Source organism: Rana temporaria, chromosome 2 (genome assembly GCF_905171775.1).
Source record: "Rana temporaria chromosome 2, aRanTem1.1, whole genome shotgun sequence".
NCBI classification, from domain to species: domain Eukaryota; kingdom Metazoa; phylum Chordata; class Amphibia; order Anura; family Ranidae; genus Rana; species Rana temporaria.
Window position 1 is genome coordinate 90,699,910 of NC_053490.1, and position 16,323 is coordinate 90,716,232.

At 42.9% G+C, this 16,323-nt stretch overlaps 1 protein-coding gene across 2 annotated transcripts in view; it reads right to left on the reverse strand.

Annotated features, from left to right (window-relative positions):
* The window catches only part of SGCG (sarcoglycan gamma), a 384,547-nt gene that overhangs the window by 122,079 nt on the left and 246,145 nt on the right, over window positions 1–16,323 (reverse strand). For both annotated transcript variants that reach the window (XM_040340519.1, XM_040340520.1), the window contains exon 2: window positions 11,564–11,761. In XM_040340519.1, coding sequence (XP_040196453.1) covers window positions 11,564–11,761 — 198 coding nt within the window. The remainder of the gene's footprint in view (window positions 1–11,563; window positions 11,762–16,323) is intronic.

Sequence of the window (16,323 nt, forward strand, 5' to 3'; positions counted from 1 at the left end):
CAGTCACTCTGACAGGGAGCTGAAACTTTCCTCCATAGTATACCCACCGCTGCAGCAATGTCTGGTCTTGTCACAGTGGCAACATATAGCAGCTTACCAATTGCTCTGCGATACATGTCATTGTTGGGTAGCAAGTTTTCTGCTTCATTGCTCTTTTGATAGCCTGATTCCATAGGAGTTTTCACGTCCTTTGCATCTTTCATATGGAATTGTTCCAAGATTTCTGAGATTTTCTGAGATTGGTTAAGAAGATAACTTCCATCTTCTTCTCCTATTTGGATTCCCAGATAGTGGCTAAGGTTCCCAAGTTCTTTGATTTCAAAATGTTCTTTCAGCTTGTGAACTATCTGATTGTAATCCTTTCTTGTTCAAAACAGGCCACAATGTCATCGACTTAGCTAAGGATGTATATCCATCTGTCTTCTTGATTCTTGGAGTAGAGACAGGGCTCTGCTTTACTCCTTGAGAATCTCTCTTTAGTAAGTACATTGTTCAGTTTTTCATTCCACATCCTTGAAGATTGTTTAAGACTGTAGATGCTCTTCTGAAGTTTACACACAAGCTAGATTCAGGTACAGCGGCGTACCTTTTGGGTGGCGTAGCGCATCTCATATGCGTAAATCAGGGAGAACAGAACTGTATTCTGCAAGATCTGTCACCCTAGGTTGCGCCAGCGTAGTGTAACTAGGCAGGCGTAAGCACACCTAATTTAAATGTGGAAGGTAGTTGGCGTGTTGTATACAAATTAGCCGTGACCCCATGTAAATATTTTCACGAACGAACGGCGCATGCTCAGAGTCACATCGCATATACTCCCTAAGATACGTTGAGTCAATTCTTTCGACGTGAACGTAACCAACGCACAGCCCCATTCACGCACCACTTACGCAAACGACATCAAATTTGACGGCTGTTCCGACGTCCATACCTTAACATTGGCTGCGCCTCATATAGCAGGGGTAACGTTACGCAGGACGTAAGCCTTATGTAAATGGCGTAGCGGGCGCAAGGACGTTCGTGAATCGGCATATCTAGGTCATTTACATATTCTACGCGTAAATCTACGGAAGCGCCCCTAGCGGTCAGCGTAAATATGCACCCTAGATACGACTGCGTACTAACACTTACGTCGGTCGGAGGAAGCTGAAATTCAGGCGTATCTAGCTCCGTGAATAGCACGCATAGATACGACAGCGCATCTTCTAACTTACGCTGCGTATCAATAGATACGCCGACGTAAACGATACCTGAATCTAGCTCAAGGTTGTCTCCTTGCTCAAACCCTGGTGGTTGCTCCATGTAGAGATCTTCCTTAATGTCTCCATATAGGAAAGCAGTTTTAACGTCTAGGTGTTTGACTTGCATGCCCTTCCCAGCTGCAACACTAATGCCGCATACAGACGGTCGTTTTTTGTGATGAAAAAAAACGAAGTTTTAAATCATGAAATAAAACTACGTTTTTGAAACATCATTTTCAAAAACGATGTTGCCTATACACCATAGTTTTTTCACAATGCTCTAGCAAAGCGAGGTTACGTTTCACCACTTTTTTCCAACTAGCTTCTGGGCATGCGCGGGTTTAAAAACGTCGTTTTAAAAGTCGTTTTTTGCTACACACGGTCAATTTCTGTGAAACAAAAACGACGTTTTGAAAAACGACACAAAAAATTCGAGCATGTTCGAATTTTTTTTTGGTCGTTTTTTTTAAGTCATAAAACGACGTTTTGCCCACACACGATCATTTTAAATGACGTTTTTTAAAACGTCGTTTTTTTTCATCACAAAAAACGACCGTCTGTACGCGGCATTAGGCCTTGTACACACGGTCGGACCAAACCGATGTGACTGGTCCGTCGGATCGTTTTCATCGGTTCTCCGCTGAAGTGGCCTAATGGTCTGATGTGCATACACACCATCATTCCAAAAACCGATTGGGTCAGAACGCGGTGACGTCAAACACACGACGTGCTGAATAAAACGAAGTTCAATGCTTCCATGCATGCGTCGACTTGATTCTGAGCATGCACGGGTTTTGAACCGATGCTTTTCTGTACTAACCATCGGTTTGGACCGATCGGGCAGCGGTCCATCGGTTCGGTTTTGAAGCATGTTTTAAAATTTTGGACCGAAGGAAAACAGACCGATGGCCTATACACACGGTCGGTTTTGTCCGATGAAACTGAACTTCGGTTTAGGGTTGTCCCGATACCGATACCAGTATCGGTATCGGGACCGATACCGAGTATTTGCGCTAGTACTCGTACTCGCGCAAATACTGCCGATACCGAAATAGAATACTTTTTTTTTGTTGGTGACATTGAGCGGGCTGGTGAGCGGTGCATAGAGGGGGCAGTGAACGTGAGCTAAGAACGGGTGTAACGAGCGGGCTAGTGAGCGGTGCAATGTCAGTGGCGGAATTTTCATAGCCCTGTAAGTCCGGGGGGCCCACGTGACTGTCACACAATAGTGTTTGTTGGCTGATGCGGTGCGCACTGCGTGCTGTTCGTTCAGCCGCGGGGCGTGCTTTTGCCGCTGAGCCTGAACAACAATGCAGAGGCTGAGGCAGCGTCTCACACTGTATGAGATTGTGGACCGTCCGACCGTCCCCGCCCCCGCCTCCGCCTATCCAGAGACACAGACAGATGTAGGGAGGCGGGGCGGACTCTGCAGCAGCGTGCGCGCGTGTACCTACCCGGTGTCCCAGGCATGAGGCATGGCATCCTGGCGGGAGAAGGCACAGCACAGCCGCACAGTGACGGTGATAGAGTGACCCAGGCCACAGAACAAAAAGTGGGGGATAGCCTGTGTGACGGTAAGTCAATCAAAAGTGACAATCAGAGATCACTCAGCTCAGCAATTTATACCATCCTCCTCCACCACCTGGCTGTGCCTCTTACTGATCCCATCCCCCACCACTGATCTCATCCCTATCCCCCCATTACTTCTACAACAGATGTGATGGGGGGGATAGGGATGAGATCAGTGGTGGGGGATGGGGTCAGTAAGAGGCACAGGTGGTGGTGGGAGAGGATGGCACCACCGCTGCCACCTCCCACAAGTACTACCAGTCCACCGCTGGTACTTGATGGGGGTGGTAGCGGTAATACTTGAGGGGGGGGGTGGCAGCAGTGGTACTTAAAGAGGGGTGGTAGCTGTGGTACTTAAGGGGGGGTGGCCGTGGTGGTACTTGAGGCTGATGGCAGTGGTGGTGCCATCCTCTCCCACCACCACCTTAGCCTCTTACTGATCCTATCCCCTACCACTGATCTCATCCCTATCCGGGTGCATAGAGGGGGCAGTGAACGTGAGCTAAGAACGGGAGAAACGAGTGGCAGCAGTCATACTATGTGACTGTAGTGATGTGTTGTGTTTTATTCTTTTATAATGTCTTGAGTTCATAGAGTTCTTCATAATTCTAAAGAAAATATCCTTAGTCTGTATTGTGGTTTGAAAACGGTCACATGACATTTAAAAAAAGTATCGGTATTCGGTGACTACTTGAAAAAAAGTATCGGTACTTGTACTCGGTCCTAAAAAAGTCATAACGGGACAACCGTACTTTGGTTCATTCTCATCGGTTCGGTCCGACCGTGTGTACGGGGCCTTAGAAGCACTCTGATGGTGGAGTGTTTTACGATGGAAGCAAATGTTTAATCGCAATCTTCACCAAATTTCTGAGAGTAACGCTTGGCAACTAGTCTGGCTTTGTATGTGTGGATATTCCCTTCTGCATCTGACTTTATTTTGAAAGTCCACTTACTTCCTATAGTTTTGCTGTTAGGAGGAAGCAACTTTAATTCTTCTTCGGCTGCCTTTCTCCATTTATTGGCCTCACTTTTTGGCAGTTTTTCTATGTTTTCCCAGGATGTTGGTTCAACTACGCTGTGTGTTTTGACAGTGTATGATAGCTTGCCGGGTGGTATCCCCTTTGTAGTCTGAGTGGATCTTCTGACTTTAGGCAGTTCAGCAGGATCTGGTGGGGAACTTGATTCAGGCTTTGTAAGTTCCACCTCTTGTTATGACTCCTGCACAGGTTCGTTTTGGTCAAACCTTTCTTCTGTTTTTTTTGGCATATTCACTTCACAGCTTACAGGGATCAGTGTTTCTTGTGATAGACTCTCATCAAAATATACACTACGGCTTATTTCACTTTGTGAGTCTTTGGATGTAGGATTCTGTAACCCTTAGTTTGCTCACTGTAGCCTACTAAAATTCCCTTTATGGCTATGTTCTCCAGCTTGCAATATAGGCATATGCTTTACATCCAAACACTCTGATGTGCCCTATGCTAGGCTTTAATCCATGCCACGTTTCAAATGGACTACTTTTAATAGCTCTTGAGGGTAGTCTGTTATGTAGGTAAGTTGCAGTCATGACTGCTTCTCCACAGTACTTGTGAGGTAGGTTGGCATCCGACAACAAAAAAATGTGTAGTGGCACTGCTAAATAGTATGAGATTTAATACATTAGTCCATCAATAAGTCCTTGAATTGGATACTCAGTATATGTGGGAGAGATGAAGAGGGGAGACCTGTATAGATTACTTTAGCAGTGCAAAACATTCTTGGCATTCCCTTCCAGGGACACTGAGAAATTGCTTATAGCAACAATTGAGAATGGCCTGAGGTCACCTACTACAGCAGGAATGTCCTGTGTGTCAATATAAAAGCCATGCTGTACCATAAAACAGAGAAAAGAATTGTCCAAACGTGAGGCAAGGCTTTATGTATTCAAATCAGGAGCAGCAGGCAAGTGCTTCCTCTTGGCTGAATGGTAGCAGAAATATCCAGGAACACGCCACGTAAGGCATAATGTCAGCAAACAGTTTACTCAGCCAAAATCAATACCAGTGTAAGATGGCAGTGGTGGAAATATTTAAAATTGTACCCAAAAGTATCAACTGTGAGGTAGCTCCTAGTGCTTCAGCTCACCCAACCTAGCTTACTACATGAGTTCTCAGAGACTTGGTTACACCAGAGGCTGTGGACTTTAAAAATGCCACCAAACACAGCCCAATGAGCAAAGGTCGCATTCCATCTTGGTTAAAGAAGAAATAAAAATATGAATAAAAAGGCTATCCACAGAACTGAGGAAAAGATGCCCAACCTCCTAGGACATTATCAAAAAAGTATGGCAGGTTGAAAGCAGGGTTTTAGGGGAGCTGACTTAACATTTGTTGTTTGCCAATGTCCAAACCTCCGGAAGGCAGTAGTATACCCCAAATGTCTCAGAATTATTACATTCATTTATACCTCAATGGGCAATAAAGACATTTGTTTTGAAATTACAGTAGCATATTAAAAGTTTACATGATACGATCTATTTTAGGTTAGCATTATTTAAACAACATGTAAAATACAATGTACATTGTAAAATGTATTGCTTGTACTGTGTACATATTAATTTGGGGTCTTCGTATCACATTCTCTAAAGTTGTGATATTCTGACTAAGGAACAAGCTGTCACTGTAAATTATTTTACGGCAACTATGCAACCTATGGCTGTCATCAATGACAACAGCTGAAACCGGAGTAAAAAAAATAGTACTGTGTCTCTGGACCTGCAGGGGAAATTACTGTTGAGGGTTAATGGTTGGGAGTCCGTGACATAATAAAATGTGAGGTGATTTAGTGGTGTGTAGACACTTTGGGACATAATGTAATATGCAGGTGTTTAGTGGTGTGTATACAGGTGCTGTTACAGATAGACACCAAGACAGATGAATGATTGATATCCTTCATTTTATTCTCATTACTGCTGCTGAAAGTTTGGAAAACGAACAAGTCAACAAAAAGGAGTGCAGCAAGCTGCATTTGCAGAAACAGGGCTCTGTGAGTGTGGAGAAGTAGTGGTGGAGGATTAGATAATTGCACTGAAGGTTAATATTTCAAAATAACAAAAATGCACTAGTAGACAAACAGCCAACTTAAACTGAGCATGTGATAAAGAAGTATATATACACAGAGGATACCATTAGTGAAACTCATAAATCTATAGATAGAATAATAATCACCACTTTTCTTCTCAAAGTCAAGTTTGTCCCTACTCCCTACTGCCTTCTAAGCCCCTATCTCATTCTCAGCAGGTGTTACTAAGACAAATTATATTGTTATATAATATATGTCATCATTTATTCTAGATCATTTAGTATACAACATAATAGGCAAATCCAGGTCTGAGAACAATGCAATCTGCTGCAGGGAAACGTTCCGATATTTAGAGACTTAGGGCCAGATCCTCAAAAGGGTTACGCCGGCGTATCTACTGATACGCCGTCGTATCCCTGTTTCTATCTTTGGAACTGATCCACAGAATCAGTTTCCAATAGATAGACAGAAGATCCGACATGTGTAAGGGACTTACACTGCCGGATCTTAGGATGCAGTACCTCATCCGCCGCTGGGGGCATTTCGAGTCGAAATGCCGCGTCGGGTATGCAAATTAGCACTTACGGAGATCCACGAAGCTTTTCAGCTTCGTTTTTTCTCCGTAAGTATTAGTTTGCAAACGCAAAATTAGGGCTGCTTTTACAAAGTGTAAAGTTAGTACACCTTGTAAAAGTAGACCCTTCTTTCCCGCGACGCTGTTATTTTGCATTGCGCAAAATTACGTTGCGCCAAGTTTTCTGAATCTCGCCGGGTAAAAAAAGTTGCGTCGGGGAAAAAAAAAGATGCGGCGTGAAAAAAAAAATTTCAAAAAAAATTTGACATCGCCTCGGGAAAGAAGGGTCTACTTTTACAAGGTGTACTAACTTTACACTTTGTAAAAGCAGCCCTAATTTTGCGTTTGCAAACTAACAATTTACGGAGACTTCACAAAGGGAAACCGCTTCGTGGATCTCCGTAAGTGCTAATTTGCATACCCGAAGCGGCATTTCAATGAGAAATGCCCCCAGCGGCGGCCGAGGTACTGCATCCTAAGATCCGACAGTGTAAGTTCCTTACACATGTCGGATCTTCTGCCTATCTATGAGAAACTGATTCTGTGGATCAGTTCCATAGATAGAAACAGGGATACGACGGCGTATCAGTAGATACGCCGGCGTATCCCTTTTGAGGATCTGGCCCAATGACTATCACTTATTTTATCCGTTAAATCTTTTAAATATATAATGGAATGTATAATTGCAAGAAATACAGAGTGACCCTGCCAGGAATTAGTGAGTTGATAATTTCCTGTGGTATTTGTTTGTGCTGACTTTTTTGATTGTGGATGATTTTGGGGTCACAATAATGTACTGAGGTAATGACAAATAAGCCTGGAAACTGTAACAGACGAACAACATGGCAGCACACAATACTAACGCAAATTATAACCCAGAGGCGATTCAGTTCGCATGTGTTGCGCTTTACAAGTTTCTCACTCACTCACTCAACATATGCCTAAATCTTGATTACTGAAAGAAATAAGAACTGTGTCTGCCTTGGCTGTCCTTTCCCTTCTTCACACATACGTAACAAGTGAAATACAGCTTTACAGTAAAGCAATGAGGATTCCTCCTTTTTTCTTGATCAAAGGTGACTATTCCATTTACAGAGTTCTTTAATCAACAAAAAAATGAACAATTAGCGGACACACCCAAGCAGAGATTCAAATGAAAGTAAATTGAATCATGGAACATTAACAGGCTGATATCTATAATAATTAACATCAATTGGAAATGATTAATTACCATATTAGGCTCCTTAACTTATTACAATATATAAAGGAAAAAAATCTTTATCCCTCTGAGTAATTGTGCACTGGGGACATAAAGTAACATAAATTAAATAATTAACTAAACAATAAAATAATGTGCAAATGCTGAATTAGAAAGAATTACATTTGTGCTTACAATTAAAAGAGATGGATTTTAATAAAGAAGATAAATATTTACCATTAGCTGGTTTAAAATATCATCAATAATTAATATAACTGTACTGCGTATGCAACATTTTACATGCCTTATAAAAAAAATTGTATGCAGGATTCTTAAAGTCCTTTGGGCTATTTTTTTGGTTTAATGTTCCTCCTTAGCAATCACTGTTTGCCATAAGTTGCCCTCAGTCTTCTTGGTTGAATGACATCTAGTGTCTTTTAACCCTGAAGACTGAGGAAATATTGTGAGTGCCAGGCATCAAAGCCCATTTCCCAAGGCACTGCATTCACTTAGTAATGCTGCAAAGAACGGTACTGACATCAGTGCTGCTCTCTGCATACTGAGAACCAGTCCAGAGAAGAGGTGCAAAAGAAGACCCAGCTGCATCACATGACTGGCTTGAAGACTACTGGAAATGTAATGTAGCACTACACCTGAAGGAGCTGCTGGTTTGTTTTGGGTGGCATGTTACCTCATGGCTCCTCCGCCGTCTAGGAGTGTATAGTGAATGTAACAGTAATGGAATGTCCATGACAGGTGTCTTTTTCTGTGCTCTTTATTACCCAGCCGGGTAAAAACAATAAAACTTGTGGTAGAGAGTAGAGGTGAAGCAGACGGAGAAATAGCAGATTCAGGTGTAACAGTAGGGAAACAGTCCTGCTTCCAACAACACTTAGTCTTCTTCGCCACTCCGGCCGGAGTGGGTATAGCGTACCTGCACAGGCCTCTCTCACTGACCTGGCAGCCAGAGTATCACTCGGAACTTAGAGGAAAAGTCTCTGCCACAGACCCTCCTTAGGATTGAAATAGCGGAGGTAATCCTCTTTAGTAGACTTTGGCCTGGATCTCCTTCAGATAGTTTGTAGGTTACCGACTGATAGGTGACCAACATCCAACCTCTCAGTATCCGGTTACCTTGATCCCCGGTGGATTGTCGAGACCCTATTGGATTGCCAGCCTCCCTTGGCTCTCCTCAGATGGACTCCCCACCGAACAGCTTCCTCTCACTGGGAACACGCTTGGGATGTTCTCAGGATTGGGGACCCAGTAGATCACTGGGGCCCAGCCACAGCTTTAAACGTTCCGGACCAATGTGGTCCCGGAACCAGGAACACCATGTGGCATGCACACCCCGGCCTGGAAGGCCATTTCACTTGGGCGTCATGATGCAGTCACCCTAAAGGTGGGTGCCGCACTCGAAGAAGAACCAAGACAAATGGCGTCTGTCTCATAAATACCCTCCCCCAGCATGCACAGCGAGGAAAACCCCTCCTGATAGGCTTCCGGGTAAAAGCACTCAAACCTCACTGCTGCCACCTGTCATCCTGGGGTGGGAACAGCTCCCCAGAAGCGACAGAATGAGCCCACAGTCAGCCAAGCTGAGACAGAGACCCAAATTTGAACAAATCAGCTGGGTCAGAGCTAATTAACTCTCTGACCCCATCTAAATTTAACTTAGCACCGGTACTTAGAAGTAACCAGGCGCTACAGAAAGTACTGCTTGGAGAGCCTTCACCCAGGAGGAGGGAACACTAGGGTGCAACAGTCCACAGCTCAGAGTTGGAGCTCTAAAGTCAACTTGTTCTTCCCCATACTGGACAAAATAACAGGTACACATTACTGAGCCAATGTGTTGCTATGGATATTTTTGGATGATTTTATAGCATATATTTATATGTGAAGAGTTGCATTTTAAAACCATGTGCTGTTTTAGAAGCTAAGCCCCCCCCCCCATTAATATACAAATGGATCAGTTGGACTAGTTTATGAGCTCAGCAGAGGAAGCTCCTTACAGGATATGATGTACAGGAAGTAAAGGGGATGGGTTTAGGACTTTTGAACAGGTATGTGGGAGACAAAAAGCAGAGTTGTTCTTGAAGACAAAGAGGCAAGACTTGCTTTGGAGATATCGGAGGAAACAAAAGTTTTGAGTTGGACTCTGAGCAAACAAGAAGATTGCATTTTTTTTCCATCTCCAAGTTGAGTGGCTGTTTAGTAAACGTATTGCATACATATTGTTATGCTTATTTTCAGGGAAGATAGTCAGCTTGTGCCTGTTGTAGGCATGTTATGTGCATGTTATACTTTGCATGCTATGAAGTGTGTTTTCTCCAGTTGTATGTGCAGTTTTTTTGTTTAATAAAAGTATTAATAAATTACAGAGGTCTAAGATTCCTTGGCTTTTACCGCAAAGCAACCTTAAAGAGGAACAGCAGTCTGCTCATATAATTTGTAATAAAAACGTCTTTGCCATTCTGAAGCTTCCATCCAACCACTTTGCATAATATTTTATATATATTGTTATTCTGTACTTGCCAAATATACTGCAGAAATCTCCCTCCACTAAGTCTGGCTGCATCCATTTTAACTGTGGGCAGCTGAAGCTGCTACCTGTTCACTTCCTGTATTTACACAGACACACAGAGGCACGCCAGCTCTGATCGGCCCTATTATGACTCATCCCCCTCCCTTCCTGGCAAACTCCCACGAGAGTGAGAAAGAGAGATAGCTGTGCATGATGTCATAAGCCTAGGCTAATGACCAGACAAGAAACAGGAAGTGGGCTCTATAAGGTATTTACTGGCAGAAAAAAAAATTACCATCCAAAGTTAAAACAACAAGGGCAGAAGATTTAATAGATGGAAATTTGAAAATATGACTGAATGTCCGCTTTAAAGACTCAATCAAAACAGCCATATAAGACATATATGTAGATAGGGGCTCATGCTGACCACCAGAATTCACATAATACTAAAATATCACTTTTGTGTGGACTGTCACTTTAAATCAGGCGTCACTAAATAGCTGGACATGGTCTGTGTAAAAGTCCTATTTGGACTGCGGCCACACCACTTAGCAGCATAGGTGCATTCCTCTTCTGTGTGTAGTCACCTACATGCTGCTGCCGCTTCTGTTGTTTAACTCACAGCAGGGCAGAGGGCAGAAGCATGGCAGATCTGCACAGAGGGTGGAAGCTGCCCAACTCTTCTTGTTAACAAGCAAGGGATGGGTTGCTAGGATTTCCCAACCTCAGTGCAGACCTGCCATCATGTGTCCCTCCCTATGCCATGCTATAAGTTTAACAGCAGCAGCAGACAGGTGAGTAAACACTACACTGCACAATACTGTGCCTCCCGTCTTCTGTCCTGTTGTTGTAAGGTAGAACTGTGAAGAAGGAGAGCTGTAACTGCAATGGGTCTGTGGTTTCATGGGGGACCGAGATTGCAATGGGGGACTGTGTTTGGGGGAGGGGAAGCTGTGATGTGAGGGCAGGTTTGTGGTTGCAAAGGGGGTGTAAGGGGGGATATGATGTGAAAGGAGGGAGCTGTCATTTTATAGGGGGGGCAGTGATGTTAGGAGGGGGGAGCCATGATGTGGAGGGGGACTGGGATATAAAGGGGGTCTGTGATTGCAAGGGGGGTTTGATATAAGGGGGGCTGTGATGTGAGGAAGGCGGCAGTGCTTGCAAGGGGGGGCTGTGTTGCAAAAGTGACAGTGATATGAAAGGGGGTTGTGATGTGAAGGAGGGATCCTCTGCAGGAATAAAAATTTGCTGACCAGACCACTGTGAATTTTAATTAAGTACCCCTGCTTTAATTGATAAAAAAATAAACACGTCAGTCATCATTTTAATTATGAATGAAGGCTGTTGAACTGACCAGATACAACAATGATAGCAATAAAAAGGTTATGAATGATACTTACTGGTGAGAACCACATGACTTTGAGAATCCAAATGGTTAGAGCAAAATTCACAACTAAGATGATAAGAAGAAGTAAGACAAACAGGTAGAGGCAGCGCTTTCTCCAGCCATAGATTCCAATGTTATAGACATACTGCTTCTCTGGATGATCTATGTCGGATTCTTGGGTTGTTGTGGTATACTGTTCCCGGACCATCTGCTGTGTAATACAAAAAAAATTATATTTACATTGCCTTCTTATTAACTAGAGGTTTTCAGTTACTCATAAATGTCTTGTTTAATATACCCTTAGAGCCGGTTCACACAGGGGCAACATGACTTCCAGCATGACTTTGGGAGGCAACTTGGACACAACTTTAGTATGAATCATCAGGCAACTTACAAGGCAACTTCAAGTTACCTCCAGGACAGTACAAGGCAACTTCAAGTCGCCTCCAGGACTTTCCAGTGGCCAATCAAACAACAATCAGCTCTGTGGGAGGGTGGGGGGAAGGAGGGGTTTGCCTGAGAAATGTATGTTATCTTCCTGTATTGTTGCTTCAGTTAAGACAGTGATCCGACTTCTGAGGCAACTTCCATTGAAATCAATGGGTACAAGTTGCCTACAAGCTGCCTTGAAGTCGGATTGAAGTAGTACAGGGACCTTTTCTGAAGTCGGAGAGACTTCAGTAGTGTGTATTAAGACGGCTCCCATTCATTTCCATTGATTTTCTCAACCACACGACTTGGGACGACTTGGGGCAACTTCAAGTCGGATCCCAGGTCGCCCCTGTGTGAACCGGCTCTTATCGTAAGATTTTTTTTATTGTAGCATTCTGGTCCTTTGTAAAAATCCTTTTACATTTTTTCATACCATATCTAAGTTGCAGGCTGTGTTTGAAGATCCCTCAAAATTTCTCAATGCTTTCAGGATAAAGATGTTAACCACTTCAATACAGGGCACATTTCCTGCACACACCAATTTTCAACTTTTATACCGCGTACACATGACCGTTTTTGATGATGTGAAAAATGACATTTTTTTTTTTATGTCATTAAAAACGATCGTGTGTGGGCTCCAGAGCATTTTTCACGACGTGAAAAATGGCCATTAAAAATTTAGAACATGCTCTAAATTTTCGCATCGTTTTTCACGTTGTCGTTTTTCACGTCGTGAAAAATGATCGTGTGTAGGCTTTAACAACGGGAACAAAACACGCATGCTCAGAAGCAAGTTATGAGACGGGAGCACTCGTTCTGGTAAAACTAGCGTTTGTAATGGAGATATCACATTTCTAACGCTGAAACAGACTGAAAAGCACAAAGACTGAAAAGCGCGAATCGTCTCTCACCAAACTTTTACTAACACAAAATCAGCAAAAGCCGCCCAAAGGGTGGCGCCATGTGAATGGAACTTCCCCTTTATAGTGCCTTAGTACGTGTTGTACGTCACCGTGCTTTGCTCCAGCATTTTTTTTTCACGATCATGTGTAGGCAAGGCAGGCTTGACAAGAATCACGTCGAAAAAAACATTGTTTTTTCTAGGACATGAAAAACGTCCGTGTGTACGCAGCATGAGTGCTCTTGCACTTTGAATGCCAATTACTCAGTCATGTATCACTGTACCTAATTGTTTTCTTTTGGTGGTATTTAATCACCACATTTTTTTTAAGTAAAAAAAGAGCAAACATTTTGAAAAAGAACCCCATTTTTTTTTTAGTTTCTATGATACAATTTTGCAAATAAGTTATTTTTTTCATAAATTTGGGCCACAATTTATACTGCTACATATCTTTGATAAAAATAACCCAAATAAGTGTATATTATTAGGTCTGTCTGAAAATTAAGGGGCCAGATTCACATATAAATGCGGCGGCATAACGTATCGTCTATACGTTACACCGCCGCAAGTTTTCAGCGCAAGTGCCTGATTCACCAAGCACTTGCGTGTAAACTTGCGGCAGTGTAATATAAAGGCGTCCAGCGCAAGCCCGCCTAATTCAAATGGAGTGTGTACCATTTAAATTAGGCGCGCTCCCGCGCCGGACGTACTGCGCATGCTCCGTTTTGAAATTCCCGCCGTGCTTTGCGCGAAGTGACGTCATTTTTTTGAACGGCGACGTGCGTAACATACTTTCGTATTCCCGGACGTCTTACGCAAAAAAAAAATTGTAATTCGACCCGGGAAGGACGGCCATACTTTAACATGGCTCATCTAAAGTTAAGCCATGTTAAAGCAGGCTTAACTTTGCGACGGGAAAAAATTACTAGCGACGACGTAACGTACGCGAAAACCTTTGTGGATCGCCGTAAAACCTAATTTGCATACCCGACGCTGGAAAACGACCCGAACTCCACCGAGCGGCGGCCAAAGTATTGCATCCTAAGATCCGACGGTGTAAGTCAATTACACCTGTCGGATCTTAGGGCTATCTATGCGTAACTGATTCTATGAATCAGCCGCATAGATACTCTCAGAGATACGACGGCGTATCAGGAGATACGCCGTCGTATCTCTTCTGTGAATCTGGCCCATAGAGTCTACAAGTTATGGTGCAAATCATTGAAAATTGATCACAACTGAAATTTGTGGAAAGTACAAATACCCCCCAAATGACCCCTTCTTGAAAAGGTATTTAGTACGAGACACAGTGAGTTTTTTTGAAGTTGTCATTTTTTCCCACAATTCTTGGGAAAATTAAGAAATTATAATTTTTTTCACGCAAAATTATAATAATAACAAGTTATATCTCACACACAGCATAGGCATACTTCCAATTACATCCCAAAATACATTCTGCTACTCCTCCCGAGTATGGCAATACCACATGTGTGTGACTTTTCACAGTCTGGACACGTAGAGAGGTCCAACATGCAGGGAGCATCGTCAGGCGTTCTAGGAGCATCAATTACACATAACATTCCTAACAACCTATCACACTTTTAAAAGCCCTGGAGCACCAGGACGATAGAATTACCCACAAAATTACTCCATTTTGGAAAGCAAACATCCCACGTATATCCAATGAGGCATAATGAGTCTTTTGAACGGTTCATTTTTTTCCACAAGTCTTTGGAAAACGTGGAAAGAAAATGAAAACTTTTTTACACAAAGTGGTCAATTTATAAGATATTTCTGACACATGTACAGTACATAGCAAAAAAAAAATCCCAAAATACATTCTGCTACTCGTCCTGTGTATGGCGATACCACATCTGTGAGACTATTACAAAGCCTTGCAGAATAGAGAGGTCCAACATTGAAGGCGTTTTGGTAGAATAAATTACAAATACAATATCATTTCTTACTATCACACTTTTGAAGGTCCTGGAGTACCAGGACAGAAGAATTACCCACAAAATGACCCCGTTTTGGAAAGCAAACACCCCAAAGTATATTCTATGAGGCATGGGCTGCGGATAATTACTCAGGTACTCTGATGGGCTGCAGATAGGTACTGAGGTAATCTAATGGGCTGCAGATAGGTACTCGGGTATACTGATGGACTGGTGACAGGTACTCGGGTACTCTGATGGGCTGGTGACAAGTACTCGGGTACTCTGATGGGCTGGTGGCAGGTACTCGGTAATCTGATGGGCTGCAGATAGGCACATGGGTAATTTGATGAACTAGAGACAGATACTTGGGTACTCTGATGGACTGCAGATAGGTACTAGGGTACTCTGATGGGCTGGTCACAGGTACTCTAATGGGCTAATGTGATTGGACACAGCTGGTTGCATGGTACACGTGGACACGCCTCATCTCTGATCATCACGCTGTGGGCTCCCAGGGACCCGTAGTAGCGGCAAGAAGCAGAGGACGTCATATGACGCCTGCCCAGGAAGGTAGAGTGCTCCTGTGGACATCATATGACAATGGCTCGGTATGGAAGTGGTTAGAATAGAATTATACTGTATATGGCTTAATATTGTATATCCCATGTATAATGCTGTTTTAAAATGTATGTAAAAACTAATGAACTTCTCCTATTTGGTCTCTTTTGGTCTATCAAATATACCATTAAAAACATTTAAATGAAACATTAACGATTTTTTTTTTGATATATTTGTTTGATAGTGTTGGGCGAATGGTTTGGGCTGAGCAAAAGTTTGGCCTGAACATCACCTATTCACCCCATTTGGAGTACATTCTAGGGCCCTAATTGGATGAAGCCTTGCTCCCGACCAGTTTTGCCAATTAGGGCACAAAGCACTGTCAGAGCAGCTGATTGGGCAAAGTGATGATGATTTTGTCCAGTCACAGCTCAGTGTTTATTGTCCAACCCCACACTATAAAAGTTTCCTTCCCATAGGAACATTTGCAGTGTTGTTGGAGTGGAGATAGGTAGAGCAGTGCTTAGTTTGCTAATGGCGAGTTAGTGTGTTCAGTGCAAGTATAGTGTCAGTGTAGTGTGTTAGTGTAGTAGAGTGTTTAACACAAAATTACATAACATTTAGTGCCATATACAGTGCTGTATACCCTCTTTTTTTTTTTGATTGCTGCAATTTATTTTTGTCTTTTTTTTGTCCCCTGTCTGCCCCCTTTTTTTTTAATTGTAAGCCGCGGTTCTTCTGACTGCGATGCTGGTGTTCCCCCTTTTTTATTTTTTCATAGATTTTACATTTCTGTCAGGGTCACTCCTCAATTTAAAGCACACAAAACACCACTTTGTATTCAATAAAGTGCATCCAATCACACATTTCCCAGTTTCTATTAAATTATAAAAATTTGAGTGATAAGCCCAGCTGCACCAGATTCTGAGTGCACCAGTTTTAGTA